Source organism: Clinocottus analis, unplaced genomic scaffold (assembly GCF_023055335.1).
Source record: "Clinocottus analis isolate CAN_PGR_092001 unplaced genomic scaffold, fCliAna1.0.p SCAF_3, whole genome shotgun sequence".
NCBI lineage: Eukaryota > Metazoa > Chordata > Actinopteri > Perciformes > Cottidae > Clinocottus > Clinocottus analis.
Window position 1 is genome coordinate 3,422,451 of NW_027176042.1, and position 23,590 is coordinate 3,446,040.

The 23,590-nt window shown below is 43.3% G+C and overlaps 1 protein-coding gene across 25 annotated transcripts in view; it reads right to left on the reverse strand.

The window, feature by feature from the left end:
• nfasca (neurofascin homolog (chicken) a) overlaps window positions 1-23,590 on the reverse strand; it is a 118,249-nt gene that overhangs the window by 11,898 nt on the left and 82,761 nt on the right. For 8 of the 25 annotated variants that reach the window (XR_011078611.1, XR_011078612.1, XM_068594926.1 and 5 more), the window contains 23 exons: window positions 21,793-21,904; window positions 21,168-21,352; window positions 20,950-21,081; window positions 20,108-20,251; window positions 19,471-19,582; window positions 19,194-19,360; window positions 18,076-18,223; window positions 17,571-17,695; window positions 16,867-16,905; window positions 16,178-16,279; window positions 15,459-15,656; window positions 14,655-14,725; window positions 14,207-14,429; window positions 13,945-14,060; window positions 13,575-13,785; window positions 12,982-13,104; window positions 12,200-12,373; window positions 10,411-10,437; window positions 7,747-8,022; window positions 6,985-7,107; window positions 2,425-2,613; window positions 1,535-1,663; window positions 630-665 (listed from right to left, as the gene is read on the reverse strand). Coding sequence is in view for 22 of the 25 variants with exons in the window: in XM_068594926.1 (XP_068451027.1) it covers window positions 630-665; window positions 1,535-1,663; window positions 2,425-2,613; window positions 6,985-7,107; window positions 7,747-8,022; window positions 10,411-10,437; window positions 12,200-12,373; window positions 12,982-13,104; window positions 13,575-13,785; window positions 13,945-14,060; window positions 14,207-14,429; window positions 14,655-14,725; window positions 15,459-15,656; window positions 16,178-16,279; window positions 16,867-16,905; window positions 17,571-17,695; window positions 18,076-18,223; window positions 19,194-19,360; window positions 19,471-19,582; window positions 20,108-20,251; window positions 20,950-21,081; window positions 21,168-21,352; window positions 21,793-21,904 (3,162 nt within the window). In the remaining 3 variants the exon portion in view is untranslated. Of the gene's footprint in view, window positions 1-629; window positions 666-1,534; window positions 1,664-2,424; window positions 2,614-5,153; window positions 5,183-6,984; window positions 7,108-7,746; window positions 8,023-10,410; window positions 10,438-12,199; window positions 12,374-12,981; window positions 13,105-13,574; window positions 13,786-13,944; window positions 14,061-14,206; window positions 14,430-14,654; window positions 14,726-15,458; window positions 15,657-16,177; window positions 16,280-16,866; window positions 16,906-17,570; window positions 17,696-18,075; window positions 18,224-19,193; window positions 19,361-19,470; window positions 19,583-20,107; window positions 20,252-20,949; window positions 21,082-21,167; window positions 21,353-21,792; window positions 21,905-23,590 lie in introns of those variants that run through there. The other 17 variants (XR_011078613.1, XM_068594934.1, XM_068594930.1 and 14 more) reach the window with 11 other exon arrangements.

The window sequence follows — 23,590 nt, forward strand, 5'->3', positions numbered from 1 at the left end:
AGAGTATAGTTTCACTAAAAAGTCAGTTTGTTACGATACTTAAGATATAGTTCTGTAAATATGAAACTTTAAACGTTTATCGCAAGGTTCCCGCTGACACAGGACTTGAACAGCGACCTCCAAAGTGAAAGTCCTGTGTGACGTCCATACTTGTCATTAAGATGTGAATATAGGCTCAAATACACATATGTGTTATATGTTGAAAACTAAAATAATTCAGGCGAAAAAACATTTCCTTCCAAACATAATTGAGTATGCGGTTTGGTTTAATGTGAGCATGTTTTTGTGGGAACGAGGCTGCATATAAGAACTGATGCTAGAAAGCAAACAGATGTGGAGTGTTGCCGCAAGAAAGGAATGAACTTTAATCAAATTGCTGCCATTAAAGATTGAAAAAGTGAAAACGTGTTTCCACGTGACTGCTTTTGTATTGTTTTCTGCCTCAGCCGTTCATGTATTCAGTAGTATACGTTAGGAACACAGTGCACTGTTTAAGAGTTTTAGTAGCAGTTAAAGAACATCGGGTTGGCGTGTTTGGTGTCAGTGCTTCAAACACGTTTCACTCAGCGCACGGGAGATCTCTTATTGGACATTATTAGGTGTTAGTTCTTCACTTTTACAGCACCTACCCAGATATTTTGCAAAACCAGTCACGCAACCACCACCTAGACATTATAGAAACTGCAAAACATTAACATGACTCAACTGACACAACTTGTTGTGTTCCAAAGCATTGAACCATCACATGTTGTAGATCAGCATCCATGTTGCAGACTATTTCAATATTTGTCCAAACAAGGAAAATACAGTTTTTTTGTTTGTTTTTTGGGGAATAATAAATAGATTGCCTGTGGTATTAGATCAAATGTTACACAAACATCCTGTTTGTCATGTAAGTGCGTCTAGACCTGGTAAATAGCAGCCAGTTGTGTTGTTGTTGTGCTGTTTGCTCTGTCATGACTTTTTCATTTTCTTTGCCAACTGATTAGAATCCGGTGCTGACATTTTGAGTATTGGTCTGTTGTTTTCATTCATAATGAATACATCTAGTTTCAAAGCAGTTCATGAACTTAACAACTTCAAAATACATTCAGTGGTCACCTGGATTGCATGGATCACAGGGGCCGAACAAAGTAGGAAACTTATATCTTCACAACAAGAGACTAAAACCTAGATATCTTCACAACATGTAAAATGACATATTTCAAAAGTAGGGCCATCATTTTGTTGTTTTTTGGGGGGAAATGAGCAAAAAAAACAGATTTTCTCACAGATTATGTGACTCATGTACTTCTGTCAAAACTGTTTTCTGAAGAATAAAATTAAAATGCAGTATTAATATTCATCACCACAACACCACCTATTAATATAGTGAAATCACCCCGGAGCTGTGCAATGTGACGAATACCGAGTTCATCCACTTTGCTACTGTGTTGATGTTGCTTCAATCCATCTTATAAACCTTTGTCAGAAAGCTCTGTGGGGTTAATGTTGGCCCTCTAGTGGGTGTGGGAGCCTCGGTCGGGGGCCTTACCTGGGTATTTGCCCCCGCGACTCCTCTTGATGAAGCAGACGATGAGGAGGATCAGGATGATGAGGGCGATGGCACACATCAGGCCGATGAACCAGCCTTGAGTGGCGATGTCTACCTGGTCTATGTAGGCTGGAGGCACACACAGAACACACACACACACACACAGAAAGGAAGAGAGAGAAGAGTAGACACAGTGAGTGCTTTTCTGGAGCACAATCAGAGCTAACGCATCAGACAAGCTGTTGTCATCGCAGAGCTCAGAGGCAGAAGTCAACAACTCAGGACCAACATCTCATCACCGGCCCCGAAACACATATCCAGGATCTATAACAATGATGTGTTTGTCTTCTTCCCCATTACACAATGTGTGAATTTGAGGTGTGAAAATAGTTATTGCTTCCCAGACAACCTGAAGAACATCATAATGCCAGACAATATACCGCTGAAATGTTACAGAATTAGCACTGAATTAGAATAAATACCATTGTCCATCATACTTACCAGAGTATATGTCCCAAGATCATAAAGATCTGATCTACACTGAAGTAAATACAACTTATTAATATACTCGTTATATCCATGCAAACTAATCAAAGAGGAACCTGGAGGTACATTTGTGAACAATATGAGCGTTTACCTGTCAGAAGAGAAAGTCTGATCATTCACAAAGTTCCATCCCACAGAAATGTAACTTTTACTTCCACTCCTATATTAGCTACGGTTCATAAAGACAACCAAGTCAAAGTTGATGACGTCCAAATATAGAAGTCTTATCCTCACTTTACCGTTGGAAGAACATGCAAAATAAACAAACCCATAGTAACTCACCCAACTTTGACTGAGTTACAGTAGAAACAAATACTGACAGACTTGCACCCAAAGTAGCCCACCTGGCTGGAACCCCGGTTCCACCTGGCCAGGTGGCGCCTCACCTGGATTGGTCTTAAAGATGAAAGGTTTGCTGCTGACGCTGTTGAGCTCATGGGAGTAAACCCTCAGTTGGTACTTGGCGCCTGCGATCAGATCCGCCACTGTAACGGGGGCCTGCTGTTTCGGTACAACTTTCACCGACTTGTCGCCTTGAAGACACAAGAAAGGGGCCAATCACGCTCCAGAGGGTGCGGCCTTCGCTCCACAGTGAAGGCTGCACTGACTCGCAGGAGTCACGGCGTCGCGATGCTTTGCTGGGAGACTGGCTTCTCCGAGTCAGAGCAGGGTCGCTGAAGTCAATTGAGACTGATAACAATGCAGTGCCTCGTCCCATAAGTAAGATCCACCTCTTTACAGTTCAGAAGCATACCCGTGGTGTGGTTTAGTACGTCTAGGCATTATGTACGAGGTGCAACTTTTCGAAGCTCAGTGCAGCTGACACATACTCAAAATCTCAAACTGGGAAGGGAATAAGTGTCCAATGAGCAGGTGTTCCTTTAGGCAAACCCACTGCACTGGTTTCTTCCTTTTTTCCCAGTGAAATGTTTTTTTTAAAAATTTTTGAGGGACTTTTTCCTGTTCCGATGTGAGGTCCCGGGTCAGGTATGTTGTATGTGTACAGATTGTAAAGCCCTCCAAGGTAAATTTGTAATTTCTGATCTTGGGCTATACAAAATAAACTGAATTGAATTGCACTGTGAACTTCAGACCGGGAAGAATTTAAATTCACCATCTGGGGTAACGTGGGGGTTGAAGGTGGCAAAGCATTGGTTGGTCTCAATCATTTACAGGCCCACATTTGCCTCCAAAATATTACAACAAAACGGCAACCTGCATCTTTCCTGAGGAAAGACATGTCGGTCATGACATGGCCGAGCTATGGGCATGACTCTGAGGTTGCAGTGAGAGGAGGGGGCAGCACGAGGCGGTGACATCATGCACCATGCTGTCAACCATTCGTCAAGGTTGATGTCGTCTAACATAACTCATTCCAAAGCCATGCTATTATGACCAGCCCTAAGCTCAGCCAAGCAAAGCGGCTAATGCAGACAGCAGAGAAGACATGCCAGTCCTTTTTTACATCCTTAAATATAGCGCTATGAGTGAGGCCCAGGCTGAGGTTTAGCATTAGTACAACATGGTGATCTGCACAGTTTTAGGTGACAGCAAAAAATATTCAAATGTCTTTTTATCGCAGCCCAGACGCCAGGAAGATGTCTGGGCTTTGTCGGTTTCTGAAGGGGCGGAGTTCAACGAACGACATGCAGAACAAATCACATGTATTTTGAGTGACCATTTGTTGAAGGTGACATCGTCTGAAGTCAGGTGGTATAATAACCAGAAATACATTATTACGTTGTGTTGATGTATTGTGTTGTATGTTTACATTGTGATGCTGCGTTCACACCAATAGCGTTGCAAATTTTCTCAACGGAAAAGCATTTTTCACAACGCCCCGTTCGCTTGACATGCGCCACTCGTGCCGTGTCGTTCACGTCATTCGCGGCGCCCGGCGGAAAATATGCTTTTTCGCAACCATTCATCTGTGCATTGACTTTGTATGTAATCTACTCGCGCGAAATAATCCGCAACGCTTTTGGTGTGAACGCAGCATTAGGTTGCTACGTTGCTCCCTTGTTAAATCTTTTACGTTGTTACATTGTGACCTTGCGTTAAAATTGTGTTTTGTTATACTGATACTGCCTCACACAAGGACAATAAATAATAAAAGTCAGTATTCGAGCAATGTCAGAGTCTCTATTAAGGGCGATGAAAAGTTGAGAATTATGTATATTTCACACAGCCCTAATTTCATCAGTACAGCAGCAGAGTCCTGTCACCGCTCTTCCTTTTTTAAGCACAAATACTGTTTTCATTCACTAATGAAGTCTTCTCGGCTCTACTTTGTTGCTCTTTTGATTGGTGCTTAGCATTCAACACTGTCTGCAGATGTTTAAGATGTTTAAAGCACACCAGGAACAGGATTATGCCTTTTGAGCAGCTGGAAGGATTTCAATGTGAAATATACGTGCAGCAAATGCAGCATCATTTCAGTTTAATTGATGGTAGCTGTGGTGTTGTCATACCAATGGATTAGGATGTGAAATGTCCTTCATCCTGAATTCATTAAGAAGAAGCCAAACGTGGAGGACGTGTTCAACAGAGAAAACTTCAAATGTTTTAATAAAATAGGAGAAATTAGAAGTATGTAAAATGCCAGTGATCAAGCTTCTTTCAGATTGAGCACACTTCTCTATTTAGTTGAAATAAAATGATAAATAAATTATATTATATTATATATTTTAAAAAAAGTTCAAAGTTATTTTGAGCATACTGTATCTTCTGAAATGCAAATTATGCATCATGGACATGGACTATAAAGTACTAGTATTTTTACCAGTTCATTGTGCAAAAAGACTTAAATTGGTTTGATCTAACTTTAAATTCAGTATCAAAGTTGGAATATAACTATGTAACTATATACAAGGACAAATTACAGCTCCGAGCCAAAGTTTGCCAAAATTCTCAAGTCTACAGTTTCATGCCACCGAAGCATCATCCTATACCTTCCTCTGGCAGACATGCAGGGACGTCTGGATCACAGTCAGGGAGTCAGGGGGAGGATAAGGGATGATGATGATGATGATGATGGGAGGTGGGGGAGCGTCACAGGCCTCCTGCTACTCTTCACTTAGAGTCAAAGCTTTCAGATTTGACCTTGGAGAACAGGGGAGGGGTGAGAGGGGTGGACACCATTAGATCAGTCTCATCCTCCCCCTCTCCTCCCTCCCTCTCCTCCTTTCTTTTTCTATCCACATTCAGACATCATTAAGAATTAAAGCCGCTGCCTAAGTACATGAAAAATACATCCTCCCTTCTTTCCATTCTTGATGAAAGATTGCAGACTGTTGAATTGGTAGAGAGCAATGACAGAGGGCCTATAAGTGCTGGACTATCCAATCTCAACAAGTCCTGGGATTCCAGAAATGGAGGGATGATGTGTTTTTTTTAAATTATAAAAGCAGACTTAAAGAGCGCTCAACACCCCGTCCGAAGCAAAATAAAGTGATGATGTAAGCGGGATGGCCAAAGAAGTGACACATTCAAACAGCGGTTCGGACAAAGCAAGCCGAGCAGCTCATTCACAGAGCACAGGAGCATTGGAAGCAGGCAGCGTGGAGAAAGAATTGTGATGGAGCACGAGAAAGTAGTCGTGACATGACGGTGATCAACATTTCCAGACACATGAGAGAAAGACAACGACGCAGACTGTGGTCTGTCGTGGCTTCTGATTTTCTTTTTTACTGATCGAGATTTTTGAAGTGCAAACATCACATATTTTAATGAAAAGTAAAACAAGGCGAACAGAGAAGCTGCTGCAGTCAAAGGTTATCTATGGTGAGATTCTGTAAATGCCCACCAGTAACGCCCATTCAGTTGGCTGATGACATTCGAAAAAAGGTGAACAGGTTTCTTTTTTGCCCTGTGTTTCCAGTGAATGTTCCGGCCTCATTAGTTGCTTGTTTTGTCAGCAAATGGTTGCCTAAAAGAGATCTCCGCTGAGGCGGCTTTGGACATGAATAAGACAAGGAAGCGTTTCAGTAAAGCCCTAGAGCAAGGTATTTTGAGGTAACAAAAACCTGCCATTGAGTCAGCAATTGAAGATTGTACAAAAGAAAAAGGCATCAATTATTTAATGAGAAAGCTCATGAATCCTTATTTAGTTGTTTTTTCCATTATTGTAATCGTCATCAAAAGTGTGCTGCTCACAGGATTGTATTTCACTTAAGAGGGAAACATAGTTTGGCTATAATGACGTTTCCGTCTAGAGGGGATTTCTGTGAATAAAGTTGAAGCGAGTGAGTGGGTGCTGCTGTGGATCAAGGTGTCTTCCACATCCTGTCACTTCGGTAATCCCCAGCATTGAAAAAGATTAACAATCAAGTCTTTGTCAAAAACTGGATTTTGTTACTTGCTGAGCGTGAAATATGAGATTCTTTTAAAGCTGCATTCATCAGGTTGGGTTCATTTGCCACTTTGGGAGGGAACCCCACAACAGGCAAAACATCACGCAAATTTGGCAAATTGTGTTCTTGTAAAGTTGACATGGTTAACGTGCGTGGCAAAGCCTTTCCACATGCACATAGGGCTGGAAGGTGCTCATAACGCACTATAGCTGCAGAGTCTGGTCCATAACTGTAACCAGAAATCTACATTAAACACAGACATTTGGCCCAATGTTGATAAAAAAGATGTTGATAGTGCGGCTTCATGAGAAATGAGATTGTCAAGTGTACAACCTAAGAAAACTGTAGAGTCTAGTAGGTTACCACTAGTGTCTCCATCTCTTTGATAGATTTTAGATCTGTTTTGCCTGAACTTTGAAGTATTGTTCACGGTTTTGTCCTGCTCCTTTTGACTTTGTATCACCTCACTGCTCTGGCTGTTTTAGCATTAAAGAAAGAAGTTTAGCGCTAGCTCTTGCTTTAGCTCAGCTGAGGTTCGGTCTGGTTCCTTACTGTCCAGTGTGAACTCTAGCACAAACTCGCTGGTGCCGGGCGGGAAGTTGTGTCTCCAGCTGACGTTAACGTAGTTATTGTTTGCCTCCACCGTCAGATTCCAGATCTTCCGCCCGTGGACCACTACACAAGGGGGAGGGGTCAAGGATAAAGGGTTAAAGGTCACGGGCAAAGGACAGAGATTGCACAGTTACAACAATCATGCACAGGGCTCTATTCAGACCTATGCATGGTGCTGGCACTAAGGGAGTCTATCTATAAGAATGATAGTCCAGATCATGGTCTGCTCAAAACCAGAAGTAAATGGTATATGTTCATGGACAGAAAAGTCCCTCATGAGAAAAGTCCAAAGGATTTTTCAGTACATGAAAAATGAAGTTGCAAAGCTTAATTCTGGTTTAGAGTGGACAAAAAAAAGAGTTGAGTTCTGCTAATATTACAACCCTCGTCACTCTAAAGTGTGGAAGGATACTCTCTCCAAGACCTTTACACTCATCAACATCCATTGAATCATAAAGAAAAGTTTGGATTCTCACTTCCTGACCAGGAGGATAGTTGCTGGCTACATCCCAATATTCTGAAGTAATTCCCCACTCTTTGTACGGTAGGTACAGCACAGCTTATCGGAATGCAGCCCTCATGTGGTCTCCTGTTTGGTCAGGTGGGAGAAGACAATTGTCTTTTGATATCCATGAAGACATTCATGGTCGACTAAAAACAATAGAAAGACAATAGAAACCCCAGCGGGACAACAGCATGTACCCAACACATTCTGATCGGTACGCTTGACGGTGACCAGCTCAGGAGTCGTGGTAGTGGTCGCCTCGGTTGTAGTGGTGGTAGAAGGAATAGTAGTAGTAGTAGTAGTAGTAGTAGTAGCAGTAGTAGTAGAAATAGTAGTAGTAGTTGTAGAAGTCGGAGTGGCAGAAGAAGTTGAGGTACTAATGGTTGTAGGAGCGATGGTAGTAGGAGGAAGAGGAGCGAGAGGAGGAGGAGTAGGAGAGAAAGCCGAAGCCAAGGAGGCGTCCGTAAGCTCGACTACAAGGGAGGAGGAGGGAGAGAGCAGAGGGTTAAAGACAAGGCAGCAGCAACATCAAATAGACACATACACACACACACAGTGACACACACAGGAGAGAGTCCACGCAGCCCGGAGCTGAAATCCTCACAAGCAGCATCACACGCTTTACCAAGGCCCCACGAGTCAAGAAATGATCACAGTATTCATTTTCCCACTTCATCTCTGCTGGGATCCACGTACATCAGTGTCCAGCAGTGACTTAGCCTCCACTGCCACCAAGAGGACAGGTGCTGATATTACAACACACTGTTGCGTTTCCGAGCTGGTTTGGAGAAGGCCAAAATGTTTCATCAAGTATTTGTGTTGCATTCAAATTTTCTCCCATACGAGGCACTAAAAGCCAAGATATCGCAATCTTACATTTTGACCTCGTTATCTTCAAATCTGCCTCTCACAGGTCCCCAGATTTTTGGGAAATGCAATTTAAATTGTCCAGAATGTCCCTTAAGGTATTGCTGTGTTGACCAAGATGACCTCATGGGATCCACTTACAGATCTCGTTCTCGTCCTTTAAGGAAATCTATTGCACACACACGTCACCTACTGAAGAATAGAACATCTTCTATGTAGTGATGTCACATATCATCCAGCATCTGTCATTAAAATAGCAGCTGAGATTACATTTTTTTCTCTTTTGCAGTATTTTCATCATGCAAATACAGGCTATATGGAGGGTTTGCTAACATGTCAGAGCAGTTGTGTATCAGACCCCAATACTTTTTGAAAAACCAACCAACATGTTTACAGAGTTGAGAAAAGTATCAGGTATTGAAACTGGCATCAACTCAGGTATTGTTTACTTGCTGTCTGATTAGATAGTCATCAATTTAACTTATAATTTCGGACAAAAAAAGAACGCATCCTGCCCTGGTCTTATCTGCTTTGTGACTTTTGTGACACTCTGGTGCCCTCTTGTGGGCTTTCAGGCTCCGCTCACGTTGGGAACCAGCTCACTGTAAGCGTTCACTCCTACTGCACTGTGAAGTTCAGGGCATCTCTGTCCAGTTAAAGGGCCCATTACTAATCTGATGGCCCCACCCCGAACATTTCCATCATACAACGGACCCAAACCCCGACCAGCATGCTGAATGCCAAGCATGCCCTCAGACCGCCATGCGGGGGAAAGAGAAAGTACGACGGGATGATGGGAACAGCGGCATGTTCAGGAGCCATCACAGACCTGAGGTGAGTCTGTTTGGCCCAAAGCTCCGAACAGCCTGACCTGTCATCCTCAGTACTTTGTGTAGAAACGGACCAAATGAACAGGAGCAGCACACGAAGATGGCAGAGTGACATGACCTTTGAGAAAAACTCAGAAGCGAAGGCGATCAAGCCGGTGAGTGAGTGCGCAAGCCAACTGCTGATGGAGTGTTGTTTGTGTGTCATCCCCAGCACACTCAACAAGTTCACACACACACACACACACTCCCTAAAGAGCAGCGTCATCATGACATTGTATCCAATGACGATGACTGAAAAACTAAATGCATGAGCCGCCACGCAAGGCTAATTGCGTTTCATGGCAGACAGGAAGAGGCCGTCGAAAGTTTAGATTGTACAGGTGCGCCATCAGGGATCGTTCAGGAATCAGAGGTTAAAGGTCAGCATGAATAGAGATGGCTCAAGGCAGGATCCTACAGCAGCTATCAGGGTGATTGTCTAAAAAGAAATATATGTTGTGATGGTTCGGATATGTTTCATTTTCAAATCACTGGGTGTGTATGTTTCACTCACTAAGCGTGTGAATCAGAGAGCAAAACCTGAGAACGTTGAGTGTTCTTCAATCCCTGACAGCACACAGCAGCAGGCAAACAGCAGCTTTACACACAGGGGGGAGGATGAAGAGGTGACGAAGATGAAAGGAAGAAAAATGCAGCGTCGTCAGCAGTTCAGTCCAATGGCAGAAAAACATAGTTTTGTTTTAAAATGGGAAACAATACATGAATCAATGATAATAAAATACCTATAACTAATCTCATGAGAGTACTTCAAGTCTAGCGATTCAATCAGTTTGCAAAGTTGCTGAGGTCAACAATGTTTTACAAGATCAAGGTCAAGTTATTTGAGGACCAACTAAAGCTTCATCCCAATAACAAATGTCTATATGATGAATGATATATATTGTATGACTGTTTAACTAGTGAGCCTACACATGAAACGAGTAGTTAAGCTCTCCCTCTGTTGCCCACCAGTGTGAGCGGTGCTGGTTGAAGTACGCTTCAGTGGACAATGGAATGAAGGCGGACTGCTCTGCTGCTCAGTGTAAGATGGACAGATGGACAGATAGAGAGATATGGAGGGAGGGGACAGGCGGCAGGCACACTGCTCTTCTCATTCCCCATTACCTAGAGCTGGAGGGTCAGTGAGGTTTTCTGCCAACAGAAAGAGAGGTGGAGACAGGAGGTGTGAGAAAGACACAGAGGGACAACAAGCACAAGACGGCAGCTGAAGGCTCTCGTTCCCCACCGATGGAAACCTGCTCAGGTTCAGAGGTGTCGTCCTCCGTCAGACTCCTTTTTGGAACTATACTTTCCACTGAAGGAAAAGTCCTGAGAAACAGTGCTCACAGTGACGTCTGTGCGTTATTTTCGCTTGTGAATATTTCAAATTAAATTTCACAAAACAAAATCATGTACACAAAAAAAAAATCTCTCTCAATGGCAAACGCTTCATTCAGAACTATATGAACTATTTTAAAAATGGTTTTGCTGCATTACAATTTTGCACAAAAACACCAAATAAATAGTTCTTTCCGCATTTCAACTGCACACTGATGTGCTGAGTATAAACCACTATTATCTGGCATGCTGAACATTTAGGCTATGAACACATATGCAGTGGGTTTATTCTAAATACGGCATGTCTGCAGTCTGTGTGTGAAGGACATATCAGGATGTCAAACTGGATCATTAGTGGAAACAGGTTTGAGATAAAGATAGAAGGAAAAGTTCAGATCACAGTGTAAAAGTGAACCACCACATCGTCTAGAGATGGAGACAGAAGACAACGACATGAAGGAACAACAGTGTTCCTGTAAAGATGAGTAGGTTTGTATTCACTGCTCCAATCATTAAAAAGCTAACGCAGCATGTGTACACATTCAGTAGCATAGAAGCGCTCGATATGCTAACGTAAAAAGAACAAAAAACAAACCTGAATCCTATTCACAGTGCTTAAACTCTGCTTTTTGTGTGATCTAATTGGTGACAGATGTTTTCACAGGTGCATTCTGGGTGGAGGTGATTGATAATCGATTGATTGATGAGTGTGGTATTTGAATGTTCAGCAAACAACACGCAGGCTTTCAGTGTTGAAAGATGAGTCTAATGTTGACAACAGTGTGTACATATTTTACAAGGACAAACCTATGCTTCTAGTTACACATGGCTGGTCAATAGAGAGGTTACATGCGTTAGTGATTTCTATAATTGTGCCACACGTTCCATTTTCTGTCTCTTGGCAGCTGCGAATTGTCAGGCGTATGAGTGTGAGACATGAGCAAATGTTAATAACGTAAGTATCGAATTCTGATCCTCCTCTGTTCCAGCTGTGTGTGTGTCTGTATGTGAGTCACACTGTTGGCGTTCTGATAATGTCATCCATCAAAGAAAGAGCATGTGTCTCTCCATCTGATACCCTGGCAAAGAGGCCCGTGGAGGACGCTGGCGTGTGAAAGGGACAATTCCAGTAACTATATTGGTCAAAGGGGTCAGAAATGGTCCTGTTAAACTTCTAAATATCAAAATCTATTATCTTCTTCAAGGTCAATGTTAAGTTGACGGGTGTAGTGGAATGTTTTCAAAGCTATGCATTGACTGTGTTGGAACTGTACACATGACATCTATCCAAATAGAGAGATCCTCCTCTGTTGCTCTCTCGAAGGTTTCTTCCCTTTTTCTCCCAGTTAATGTTTTTTTGGGGGAGTTTTTCCTGCTCCGATGTGAAGGTCAAACGTCAAATGATGTTGTATGTGTACATTGTGAAGCCCTCTGATGCAAATTTGTGATTTTGGGCTATGCAAAATAACTTGAATTGAATAAGATTTGATTCTTACTCTTATCACTGTTGAACTCCCCGAGTCTGTCTGTAGCTCTCAAAGCTCATCGTCAAATTGTCAAATGTAGAGAGACTCACCTTCATTGGCGAAGTGAGGGGACTCCTCAGCATAAACCTCCCCTGACCCCACCTGGGTGAGCGCTGACAGGTAGAACTTGTAGCGGGTGGATCGGTCCGGCATGCGGACGTTAAACGCTGTCACGTTAGGAGGGAGAGTCTCCAACTGGGGACGACCCACTCTGGAGCCATTGACTGCACCACACACACACACACACACACACACACACACACACACACACACACACACGATCACAGAAGAGTCACAGATTCATCTCATAGAAGAGTCTGGCACTGCAACAACTATCGACTTGTCAACAGGGTTGAACTGGTTTGGTTCAATGTGTTGTAGAGCTGCCTGTTCCAAAAACAATTTTACTCATATCAAAACTAAGAAACAAAACAAATATCTCCAAAAAAATACACATTGTTGAACACATAGTTGTGTTTTTAATACTTTCTGGAGTCCACTTGGAGGAAGCAATCGACAAGCCTCGTCTATTGCTATACCACATGTAATGTTAGGGCAATGTCTATGTGATCACAACGAATTGGTGCAACGCGGATGTCCGAGCACTAAGTCTCCAGGTAGACCCTTTGATGAAGACATTTACATCACCTGGAGCGGACCCTCACAGTACTTCTCACACTCACGAGTTTCACTTAGGCATTAAAGTTCAAAATGTTTGAGCAAATCATCACCAAGTGGAAGCACCAAGTCAAAAAATACTTTCTGTGTGAAGGTTAGAAAGTTGGCACCTTCGTGTGAATAGTTTGTGTGTGAGCGCATCGGAGCAGCTCACCTGTTTGGTACTTGAGCTGGTATCCAATCAGAATGCCGTTGGGCTCCAGAGGTTTGTCCCATTCAAGATGGATGGTGTCAAAGGTTCTCCGGTTAATCCTGAAAAACTTCGGAGCATCTGGCACTACAAACGCGCACACACACACACACACACACACACACACACACACACACACACACACACACACACACCGTTTTACCGTTGATTGTTCTCGGCCAATATTCAGTCAAAATCATGTGATCAGGGACCGACGTTAATGCTTTCTAGTCGCTAACGTTAGCAGCACCAGAAATAATAGCAACACCAGCTCAAAGGAGCTTATAACAAATATATTTTTATTAAGTTAGCATAGATAGTTAGATTATTCAAACAAAGTAGAAGAATTGTGTGAGGGCCTTGTAGACCAGCTGCCTATCAAAACAAAACAAAAGCAATAATTGGCACACCCTTAAAAGTCATATTCGTGACCCTTTTTTCCTGCTGATCTGATCCGTGACTTTACACCCTGATACGATCCGAACCATGATTTTTGTGAGTCATTGCACCGCTCCTCTTAGATGTAATAAACTAGTTTGCGAGGGCCGCGTCCTCACCTCCCTCCTTGGTGGTGATCTCCACCGTGTTGCTGGGTGGACCCTCATAGTCGTTGTTGGCCACAACCAGGAACATCTTGTATTTTGAGTAGGGCACCAGGTCGCTGAGGATGCCGGACGGCTCAGCCACGATGCTGTAGAAACCTTTGGTCTTCTTCTCTTTACTGACCACCAGACCCGGAACCAGACTGGACTCCCGCCAGTAGTACAGCTGAAAGGCAGAAGGGTGAGAAACGGTTGAATGGGTGAGCAGTGCAGAAGTGAGGCGAGGAGTTTAATTAAACCGGAGAAATAGTCCGAAAACTAAGGATCTACTTTCAGACCATCGCTGCAATCACTTCATTATCATAACAAAAACACAGCCACGCACCCTGTACTCCTTGAACTCTCCCAGCACAGAGCTCAGGTCCACTGGCTTCCAGTGCAAGTTGGCCTTGGTGCTGTCAACCTTTGACACCCGCAGGTCAGTGGGAGCGTCGGTGGGCTCTGAACACGCAAAAGAGGACAAAGTACGGGTGAATAGTGGGAAAGTTATGCTTTTAATCAAAGTGAAAAGATTCGCTGATGACGTTGTGAGAGGTTTGGTCTGGTGCTGTGTTTCTCAAACGGATACCCGTTGAGTCTCTACTCACTGTCCTCTCCAGAGTAGCCAACGACCACATTAGACTCGGGTCCATGTCCAAACTCATTCCTGGCCTGGACTTTGATCTCGTAAGGCACGTAGGTCTCTGTGTTGTGGATGACATGTTTGGAGTCCTCCGTGGTCACGTTACTCCACTCCTCTCCCAAATCCTTGCGTCTCCAAGTCACGCTGTAGTGCAGGTTTGGCCCGTTCCTCTCCAGATTAAGCAGAGGCTGGCGAAAACAAGACAAGAAGCTGACTGTTTGGTTTGAACTTTTAAGACAGGAAAAGAACAAAAAACCCAACCAATCAGTCAAAACTGCTGAACCTCTCACTTACACATTACTATTTAAACTACTGTCTTCAGCATACTCGTTTTTATTAACAGTTCCATCCACGATTGTGATTAATGTATTCATTAATTCAACAGGAATCTGTTGACTTAATGAACGTCTTACCTCCCAGGTGATCTCCATATTGTCCTTCTTGGATCCCCATCCTCGTAGACCTCTGGGGATGGCATCTGGGGCTGCATGTACCATAACGAAATTCACTCAGATTAAACAACAATAACTGCAACTAACTCCATGTCCTCGGTCACAGAGTTGTCTTAACACCAAGTGAGAAACCTAAGGCTTACGGGCCAGTTGTCTTTAAAGTCAATGGGCAGTATAGTATATGAATATAACAATATTAATTCAATATAGAAACTCTAAATGAGCAATTTAAATGAAACATTATAAGAAAAACAATCATTATATACACATTGAACCCAGATCAGAGTTGTAAACTCATGAATTAAATTTACAGTGAAATATTGTCTGAAGGCGAGACATTGAGTGGTGTGGTTAGTAGCAGCAAAGCACGCAAGTATATATTGTAAAGGACGTGAAGAGTAATATGATACTGACATTATAACAACACACCATAACAGTATACAATATAACAAAATATGAGCATTGTATAGTGTAACATATAACATAGATATTTTGAGTAATTCATTTATTTTCTAGCAGGGCTGCATGATTAGTGCATAACAATCTGCTATTATTTCAAATGTATGATGGAGTTTGTTTTTTCCTGCTTCCGTGTTTGCGTGGCCCCAACTCTTTGGCCCCCAGATCATTTGAGTCCTACAGGATGAACAGTCCTAGACCTAATATTTAGTCCTTCAGTCAACATAATGATAGTTAAACTAGAAATGTGTCTGGATGCGGCAGCATATAAACTGCACTCGCTGAGCGGTGTGTGGCGCTCCTCACCAGCGCCGTTGGACAGATACCGAGGTGAGGGCCGGCTGGGCTGACTCTGGCCCACGGCGTTGATGGCGATGACCCTGAACTGGTAGTTGGCGTAGGGGGCGAGCTGCAGGATGACAGAGTTGAGGTCTCCGGGGTATGTGGACAGGTTCTGCCACCGGCCCGGCTCCCAGCGGTTCTCCTCAAACTGGACCAGGAATTCTGCACAGATACACAACTGGCATGAGAAGAGGCAGACTCCTTACTGATAAGGCAGTGGAGGTCGAGGGGCTTTCATGGATGTCCTTAAAGGGGTTCGGCTGGTAGGAAACTTAGTAGCATCTCCTGCATGTATTCATCCTTTTGAGTTTAATGAGCCTAATACATTCATTTCACAACCCTTCCTATAAATACAAATTATAATTATCCTTTCATAAGTAATAGGCCCCTGGTTTCTCAGATGGATGACGTATTAAAATGTATCTCATTTCTTCAGTAATGAGTATTTCTATTTCTGCATGCCTTCATTATCATTTCTTTGCTGGGCTTGGAGACCCGAGACAAACTTCACCCCTTTTTTATCTCTCAGTTAGCCGCACAAGCTCCCGACAGGAAGCACTTTACTGCTCCAGCCGTGTCAGGCCACTCTGAGACATGTGAGGATGCCAGTTTAATACAATCCTCATCCAGGATGTCCAGGAAGATGAGACGTGTAAGTGTGTGTCTGTACAGAATGTACTGACCCTTGACTGGGCTCCGGTGGTCGTTTTCGGGGATCCAGGTGAGGCGAACGCTGCGGGCTGTGGGATCTGACAGATCCAGTTCCACGGGAGGGTCTGGACGGTCTGCAGAGAAACAGGGAATAGCCGGACTTTAGAAATGGAAAAAAAGAGGTACAAACACACAACCACAGAGGCATGCAGCAGCACTCATACTGTACAATGTCATCTGTCCCGGTCATTACTCAAAACACTACTTTATAACACCTCCAAACCTCCTCCCAGTTTATTCTCAGGACATTTCAGGAAATGGTTAATACATCGGCCAGTGAAATGAGGACAAATGAGAATAACTACTCGACTAATAATGTCCGCAAACAAATTAGAATGAGTGGGAATGCAGGTCCAAACTGGACAAAACATCGTCAGACTCACTTTGAGATTAAATGACTTGACAGGATGTTTTGTGGTGCATGCAAGTCAAAATCCACTCGCCATTAAAACTCCGTTCACACACACACACACATACACACAGAATCACACTTTGGCACATAATGAAAAAATATCCATTGTAACAATGTTTAATAAAAAAAATAGTGTCGTACAGAAAAGGCACACGTTTAGATGGAAGCGGAGGACAAAAAGTAAAAGGAAGAAAAATGAGGACACGAGTGAAAAGAAAAAGAGAGATTTCCACCCGAGCCGTGTGTTACCTGGAGGCAAGGCACTAGAGGGGTTGAGGGAGGCTTCCTCTGTGGGACGGGGTCAAGGAGCAGGAAGTGGGTATAAAGGTTAGAGTGTGCAGGTTAGTCTACCAATCAGTCATCAGCAAGGGAGCACAATGGTTAACAAGTCATTTAGTACACACAGTATTAATATAAGTCAGCTTCACTAAGCTCCAGTTGTATGAGGCCATATTAGGGTTATTGTTGGTAAGATAAAAAAAAGGGGGTGGGGGAGAGGGGAGAGGGTTAATATTCTGAGAGAAAATGCTTGATTTTACAAAATAAAGTGGTACATTTACCGGACAAAACTGGTGAAGATTAAAGTGGCAGTTTTTGGCATTGCATATCTCTAAAATGATAACCTAAAAATACTTGTTTTTGTGCCTGTATGTGTTGCAGATGTGCTCAACTCAAATGTATCAGTCATTGTAAGGCTTTGTAATTTAGCGGTAGACCCAGTTGGTTTCAAATGAGGATGTATTAACTTTTACTTTACTACATTCGACTGGCAGCTGCAGTCAGTACAGAAATTGTTATTACGGGTAAAATATATAAACTGATACTGTATCATAGATTATCTAGAAGTACTGCAGTTTACTTGGTCTAAGAATATCTTATCCTTTTACATAAAACTCCTTTTGAAAATGAATTCTAAATTTTCTTCTCCAGCGGCGTCCTGTATGTGAGTGTACCTAACACCGTGAGGCGGGCTGAGGCTGAGTCCTGGTCTATCTCAGATTTAACAGTGCAGGTGTAGGTTCCCTCGTCCCCCTCGTTCACATTGGGGATGAGCAGCGACTCCCCGTCTTTCCTCAGCCTGGGAGACAAACGCAGAGAAAGGATTCAAGCTTTAAAAAAAATTCTTGCGCTGACATCTGCGGAAAATCAATCAATCAGTCGAACAACTGACGAAAAAGTGGTATTTCTCATCATTTGTCATGTTTTAGCTCTACTTCCTCTCATGATTCAGTTTGCATTGAGAGTGAAATATTAAACATGTTATCTTATGTTTCACTTAAGACCAATTCCATTGATGTTTTTTTCAGATTTTTCGAACATTATAAACATTTACTGTTGTTAAATGACAGTTTTGCTTTGATCCTTTTTTTGCTTGGATTATTTTTGGAAATGCTGACATGGTACAGTCGCCGGTGCAGCATAGGAGCACTGGAGGTGTTTCAGGGTGTGTGTCGTTACCTCCAGCCCAGGGACAGAGGCTTGTCGTCCTTGGTCCAGGCCACGGTGATGGGCAGGCTGGGATCAGACTTCACTTTACAGTCGAAGCGAGCCAGGGAGCCCCTGACGGCCGACTGGTGCTCTGGGACTCCAACGATACGAGTCGGCTCTGAGCGGGAATGAGGTTGAAGGGGAGCGCGTACGCACAGACACACATTCTACATTAACAACCAAGAAAATCAGTGTGATGACTGCCGTGTTAGAACTGGGTGGGACACACTCTTTTTCCAAAACGCTCAGTCACACCAACATACTTTTCATGTGACTGCAAGGCCACGTTCAATATCTGTTACTGTACCCCAGGTGAGGTGCATGCCTCCACCAACCAGATCACTTTACATCCATGTCTGTCCAAAATGTCATCAATTTATTTGCGTGGAGGTTCGGCTGGATGGACGGACGAAAAATAACATGTTTGTGTGTGGATCCGAGATGTCAACAACACAGAGACGTGTTGACATTCCTACACAACTTCTTTGCATTGGCGAATCTGTTTTGGAGTAAATGTAATGTTATCAGTGTTAAAGTCCTGTGCTTTGTATGTCCATCCATCTCCCGTCCATCTACTTCCTCGATACATTGTCCCTGCAGAATAAGAACGTCCCACTTCCTGGACCGGGGGAATTGAACGTAATCTTGGGCGGCAGGTTCTTCGATGCTCTCTAAAGATGAGGATCTCTTCTTGCCGTTTGACTTGACAAACCATAGCGAAGAATGAAAAGCTATCACGTCGCCTTGTCAGATGAATGGATCTGTTAAAATTGTTTTAGTTTAGCTCTACCCTGAAAACTAGAACAGGAACATACTGTTTATGTAGTGTGATGAATACAAATGTAGCTGTTAGTAGGCACAAGCTGAATTAAGGACAGGATCCGACAGTGCAGGCTGTTTGGCACAAGGAAAAGAAATCATTTCACATCTTCCACACACAGTAGTGACAAGCACCCTGGTAAAACCCTGTTGGAGCTGATTGTTGAACGATGTATGATGTAATCACAATTTGGAGTTGAAAGATTACTTTAGGTTTCAACTTGAGAGTCTTAATAGCACGCCCTGTCTGCAGAGATGGAATTACTGACCTTTGACCTCCAGACGGACCTGGTTTTCGGCCGTTCCCAGCATGCTGTTGGCCACACAGGTGTAGGTGCCCTCGTCCTCTGGTCGGGGCCGTTTGATCTCCAGGGTGCCGTTGATGTGAACGCGGTAGTGACCTCCATCCAGCCCACTGCCCTGTCCGTTCTTGAACCTGCACGCGCAGAAAGCACGGGGAATATGAATGATAAAGTATCGCTGGATGCATGGTGGGGCTTTACAGAGGTTGATGCCAAAACCAGTATTAGAGCTGCCGATGCGCACCAGCGTAGCTCCGGCAGAGGAGATCCGAAGAAGGGACAGTCGAGGAAGGTGCGGTTGTTCTCGATGACTTTGATCAGCTGGTTTTTAGGGCCCAGCATCCTCGGAGCCATGTCTGCAAAGAGAGAGACGGAGGATGACGCTTTCACCAGGACATCACTTACCAGGGCTCTGCACCAGTCACACGCTTGTGACGGTGTGACAGTCAGCTGGTGTGCACCATACCAGCTACTGACGCGGCGACATGGAATGCAGCCATCTCACTTCATCATCTCCACCTGTGCTTTTCTGTCTGCAACATCTGTTACAATATCCTCTGTGTAAAAGGCTTTGAAGATTAGATTGACTTTGAAATCAATCTGGTTATACTTTAGGGTAAATATGTTTGCTTTTTTATAAACAGTACTTTATAGCAATTATTATAATTAGTATTAATCTAATCTGCTAACGCCCAGTACAGGGATGTTGTGTTTAGCCTAGCTTAGAATACAATTTAGGAAGACTGCTGGACCAATTAAACCCTGATAATACAGAATGTAAAAGTGTCGAGAGACTTGATTCTAACTGTGAAAATGTGTGTGGAAGACCGGACTTTTGTTGACTCTAATCATTGAAGGAAAACCTCCCCGCCGCGTCTTACCGAGGACGCTGACGAAGGCGTTGGCCAGCAGGTAGCCGTGCTGGTTGGAGGCGTTGCACTGGTAGACAGCGCTGCTTCCCATCTGCACCGAGCGGAAGATGATGGTGTCACCGAGCACCTGCCTGCTGAGGCTGTCGGGAGTGCCTGAGGTCAGAGAAGAAGATGGTGAGAAACACATAACAATAATGAGGAACATTATAGAACACATTTTACACAGATGAGAGGAGACGCTGTTTTAATGTGATTTGATTTGAGTGGTTACTTTTGTGCTGCGACAGACTTCAGTGAATAAGATCAGAACAGCACCTGATCCTGGTTAAGGCAAATTTTGAAATTTTGATTTTGGGCTGTACAAAATATCATATTTGTCATACAATAATATATATACAAATATATAAAAAGTACAGTAATTTGAGAGAGCTGATTGGATAAGATAGTAAACTGGAATCTAACACATGTACTCAGAGCTTTGTGACAACAACACGAACATACAATGAACAAATCGCCATCTTCTGAAAAACTGTGGCACAATTTGGCAACCTTCAGTTTTATTATATTTCGGAATCAAATGGGATAATGTTTCAAAAGAGCAATCATTTTTAATGAATAGTATCACTTGAACATAAAAAAGGAAGCGAAAGAGAAAAAAAGATGAACTAAAAGCCAGATCAATAGAAAGAAAAGGAGATTAAAAAAGAGAAAGGACAATAGATAGAAAGAAAGATAGCTAAAAAAAGAGAAAGATAGACAGAAAGAAAAAAATATAAAATGAAGAAAAACTGATGGAAAGAAAGACAGATAGAAATAAAGAAGGAAAGAAAGACTGAAGAAAGAATATGTACTCTCTATGGGCTGTCCGTTGATCAGCCACTCGATGCTGGGCTTTGGGTTGCCGTTGGCCCGACACACCAGCCGGCCGTTCTCCTCCGGAGCGAGCACCTGGTTGGAGGGTTTGTCCAGCCAATAAGGAGCCGCTGTGGAACGCAGGGTCAGATGAGCACGATGGACTCCAACACAAACATACATCTGCAGACTCACTTCAGCAGTGTAACCCCCTCACCTTTGACCTGGACAAAGATGGAGTGGCGTATGTTGCCGAAATGGCTGTTGGCCATGCAAACGTACTCCCCAGCATCCTCCTCTGACACGTTGATGATCTTCAGGGTCTTGTTGTAGTTATCAAACTTCACCTTCCTGACTGGGAGGTCCCCACCCTTCTTAAACCACGTGATGGTTGGCGTCGGACTGTCAGGGGGAAAGAGGGGAAACAAATCCTTATCATCACTCATTGGCAAAAAAGTTCATCTTGAATATCAGGTAAACACACTTTTCTGGACTAAATGGAGGTTTGAATTATTATCAATATTGTAAACATGAGCTTTGTGGTTTCAATCTCTAGTGTTAAGTCTTCTTCAATACAGCATGATGTTCATTTAGTAAAATATGGTCCATTTAGGGTCAAATAGACCATAAAGCAGAGCATGCTTGAGGGCTGGGCTACCTCATGATTGACAGGTCGCTACCTCAGTGTTGTTCGGTCTGGGAGACGCCCGTGTTTTCGTCTTAGAATTGTAACAATTTCTCTGTGTTTTTTGTTTTTTTAGTCGCCTAAATCATATGTGTGTGTGTGTGTGTGTGTGTGTGTGTGTGTGTGTGTGTGTGTGTGTGTGTGTATGTGTGCTCACAGTCCAGCAGCTATACACTCCAGCAGCAGTTGATCGTCCCGTAGCACCATCTTCGAGCTCGCGGTCCCCGAGGGGGAGAGGAAGGTCGGCGGGGACTCAGCTACTTGTCGGCCTGCAGACGAGGAACAGGGGTTAACACACGCACAAACAAACACGCACACACTGCAGTTTATCTTCGTACCAGAAGCTGAACATCCTGTTTGCAGGCACTGCCACATGAATCTAACACTATTAGTCTGCTCGTTTCCTCGTGGTTGCGCTCCATCTCCGCCAGGCTTTGGCTCTGCCTGCAGTCTGTTGTGAGGCCGAGGCGGCCTGTAAACGGGTTTAACACCCTCTGGCTTGTCTCAGAGGAAGACATTAGGAGATGCAGAAACAACAACGGAGTCATTGATCTTGCTTTGAGTTTGCCAAGGGAACAGAGATGGCAAAGATTAGCTTAAATAGAGCAGCTGATAAAACGTTCTGCTGCTGGAGGGAGAGTACTTCATCGTGAAGCTGAATATTTATGTCATGTAGTCGATGGCGTTATTCAACCCCATGTTGAACCTTCCAGCAGGGCTTGGCCAAAGCAAGGAGCAGCTTTGGAACGGGAGCCTCAGGAAAGAACCTTGGTGTTGTTTGGATTTGGCTTTTAGGTTGTGGGGCATTCATGAATCAAACTGTCAGTTCAGCAAAGCAGTCTGGGATGTGAGCAAACTGCTAAACGCTGTCTTTGTTTGTTACTTCAACAACTAAACGCATGTGGCACTTTAAGCAGGCATTTAGTTTCGGGTGAACCCATCTTTCACTGGTGACAAAACTAAGTGTATTTATTGAAATTGCTTTAATCTTGAGCTATTCCTTCAATTACTTCAAGTGTAACATACAAACTGAAAATTCAACTGGCCAAAGGGCTTGAAGTTCAGTAGCTCAAACACTTAAGCCGACACTTTGCTTCAAATAAAGTATCTTCAACTACTTAAAGTGCTTCAACGTTAAAACTTTTGAAACTGCAAATCTTTGATTGTCGCTAGCTGTCATTTTCAGCCAGCCACAACAATGTAGTCTCGTCTCTGTATTATAATCTACTGTAAATGTAGTTCATTATTACTCTGCACATTTGAAGATTCAAAAGTTAATTTTGAGTCATCAACTAAAACCTTCAAAGCCCTTCTTTCACTTTCTTACACTTAATCTGGAGGCCAAACTGAGAGTGAAATGTCAAAGTTGATGTAGGAAGTGAGTCTCTAAACTGTGAATGGACAGTTTAGGTAATAATTTAACCTTCCACATTAAGCCTGACTATATCATGCTTAATGTGCTCGTGTTTATTCCCATGTGAAAATGAGATCCAAGTTGTAATAAAACAGAACTATGAAATCTGTACAGAAATCCTAGTAATCCACTTTTGTTTGGACACATTTGTGAAGAGGACACTCAGCGTGGGCTGACCTTGTGCCACATCCACTGTATGCAGCATTAGTCATAATGATTGACAGGTAATAATTTAAAAACTACACCACAGAATGAACCAATTACAAAAAGCTGCTGCTTTTTTAAATCCTATTACACAGATTGATTTGTCTGCTTCTTTGATCATTACTTAAGAGTTCTAGAGAGCACATTTCCAGTCTGATCCAATCCCAACACAAATGCTGCCAACAGCGTGGACATAAACCAGCCGGCAGAGAACTGCAGCATGCCCAAGAGTGTGTGGCCTTAAATTAGCATTAGCCTCCTTTGTGATGCAGATCTGCGTGGGATTAAAGCATTGGTTAGCGGTTAGCTTCTTCCGTGGCTGCTGAAGGAGGATCTG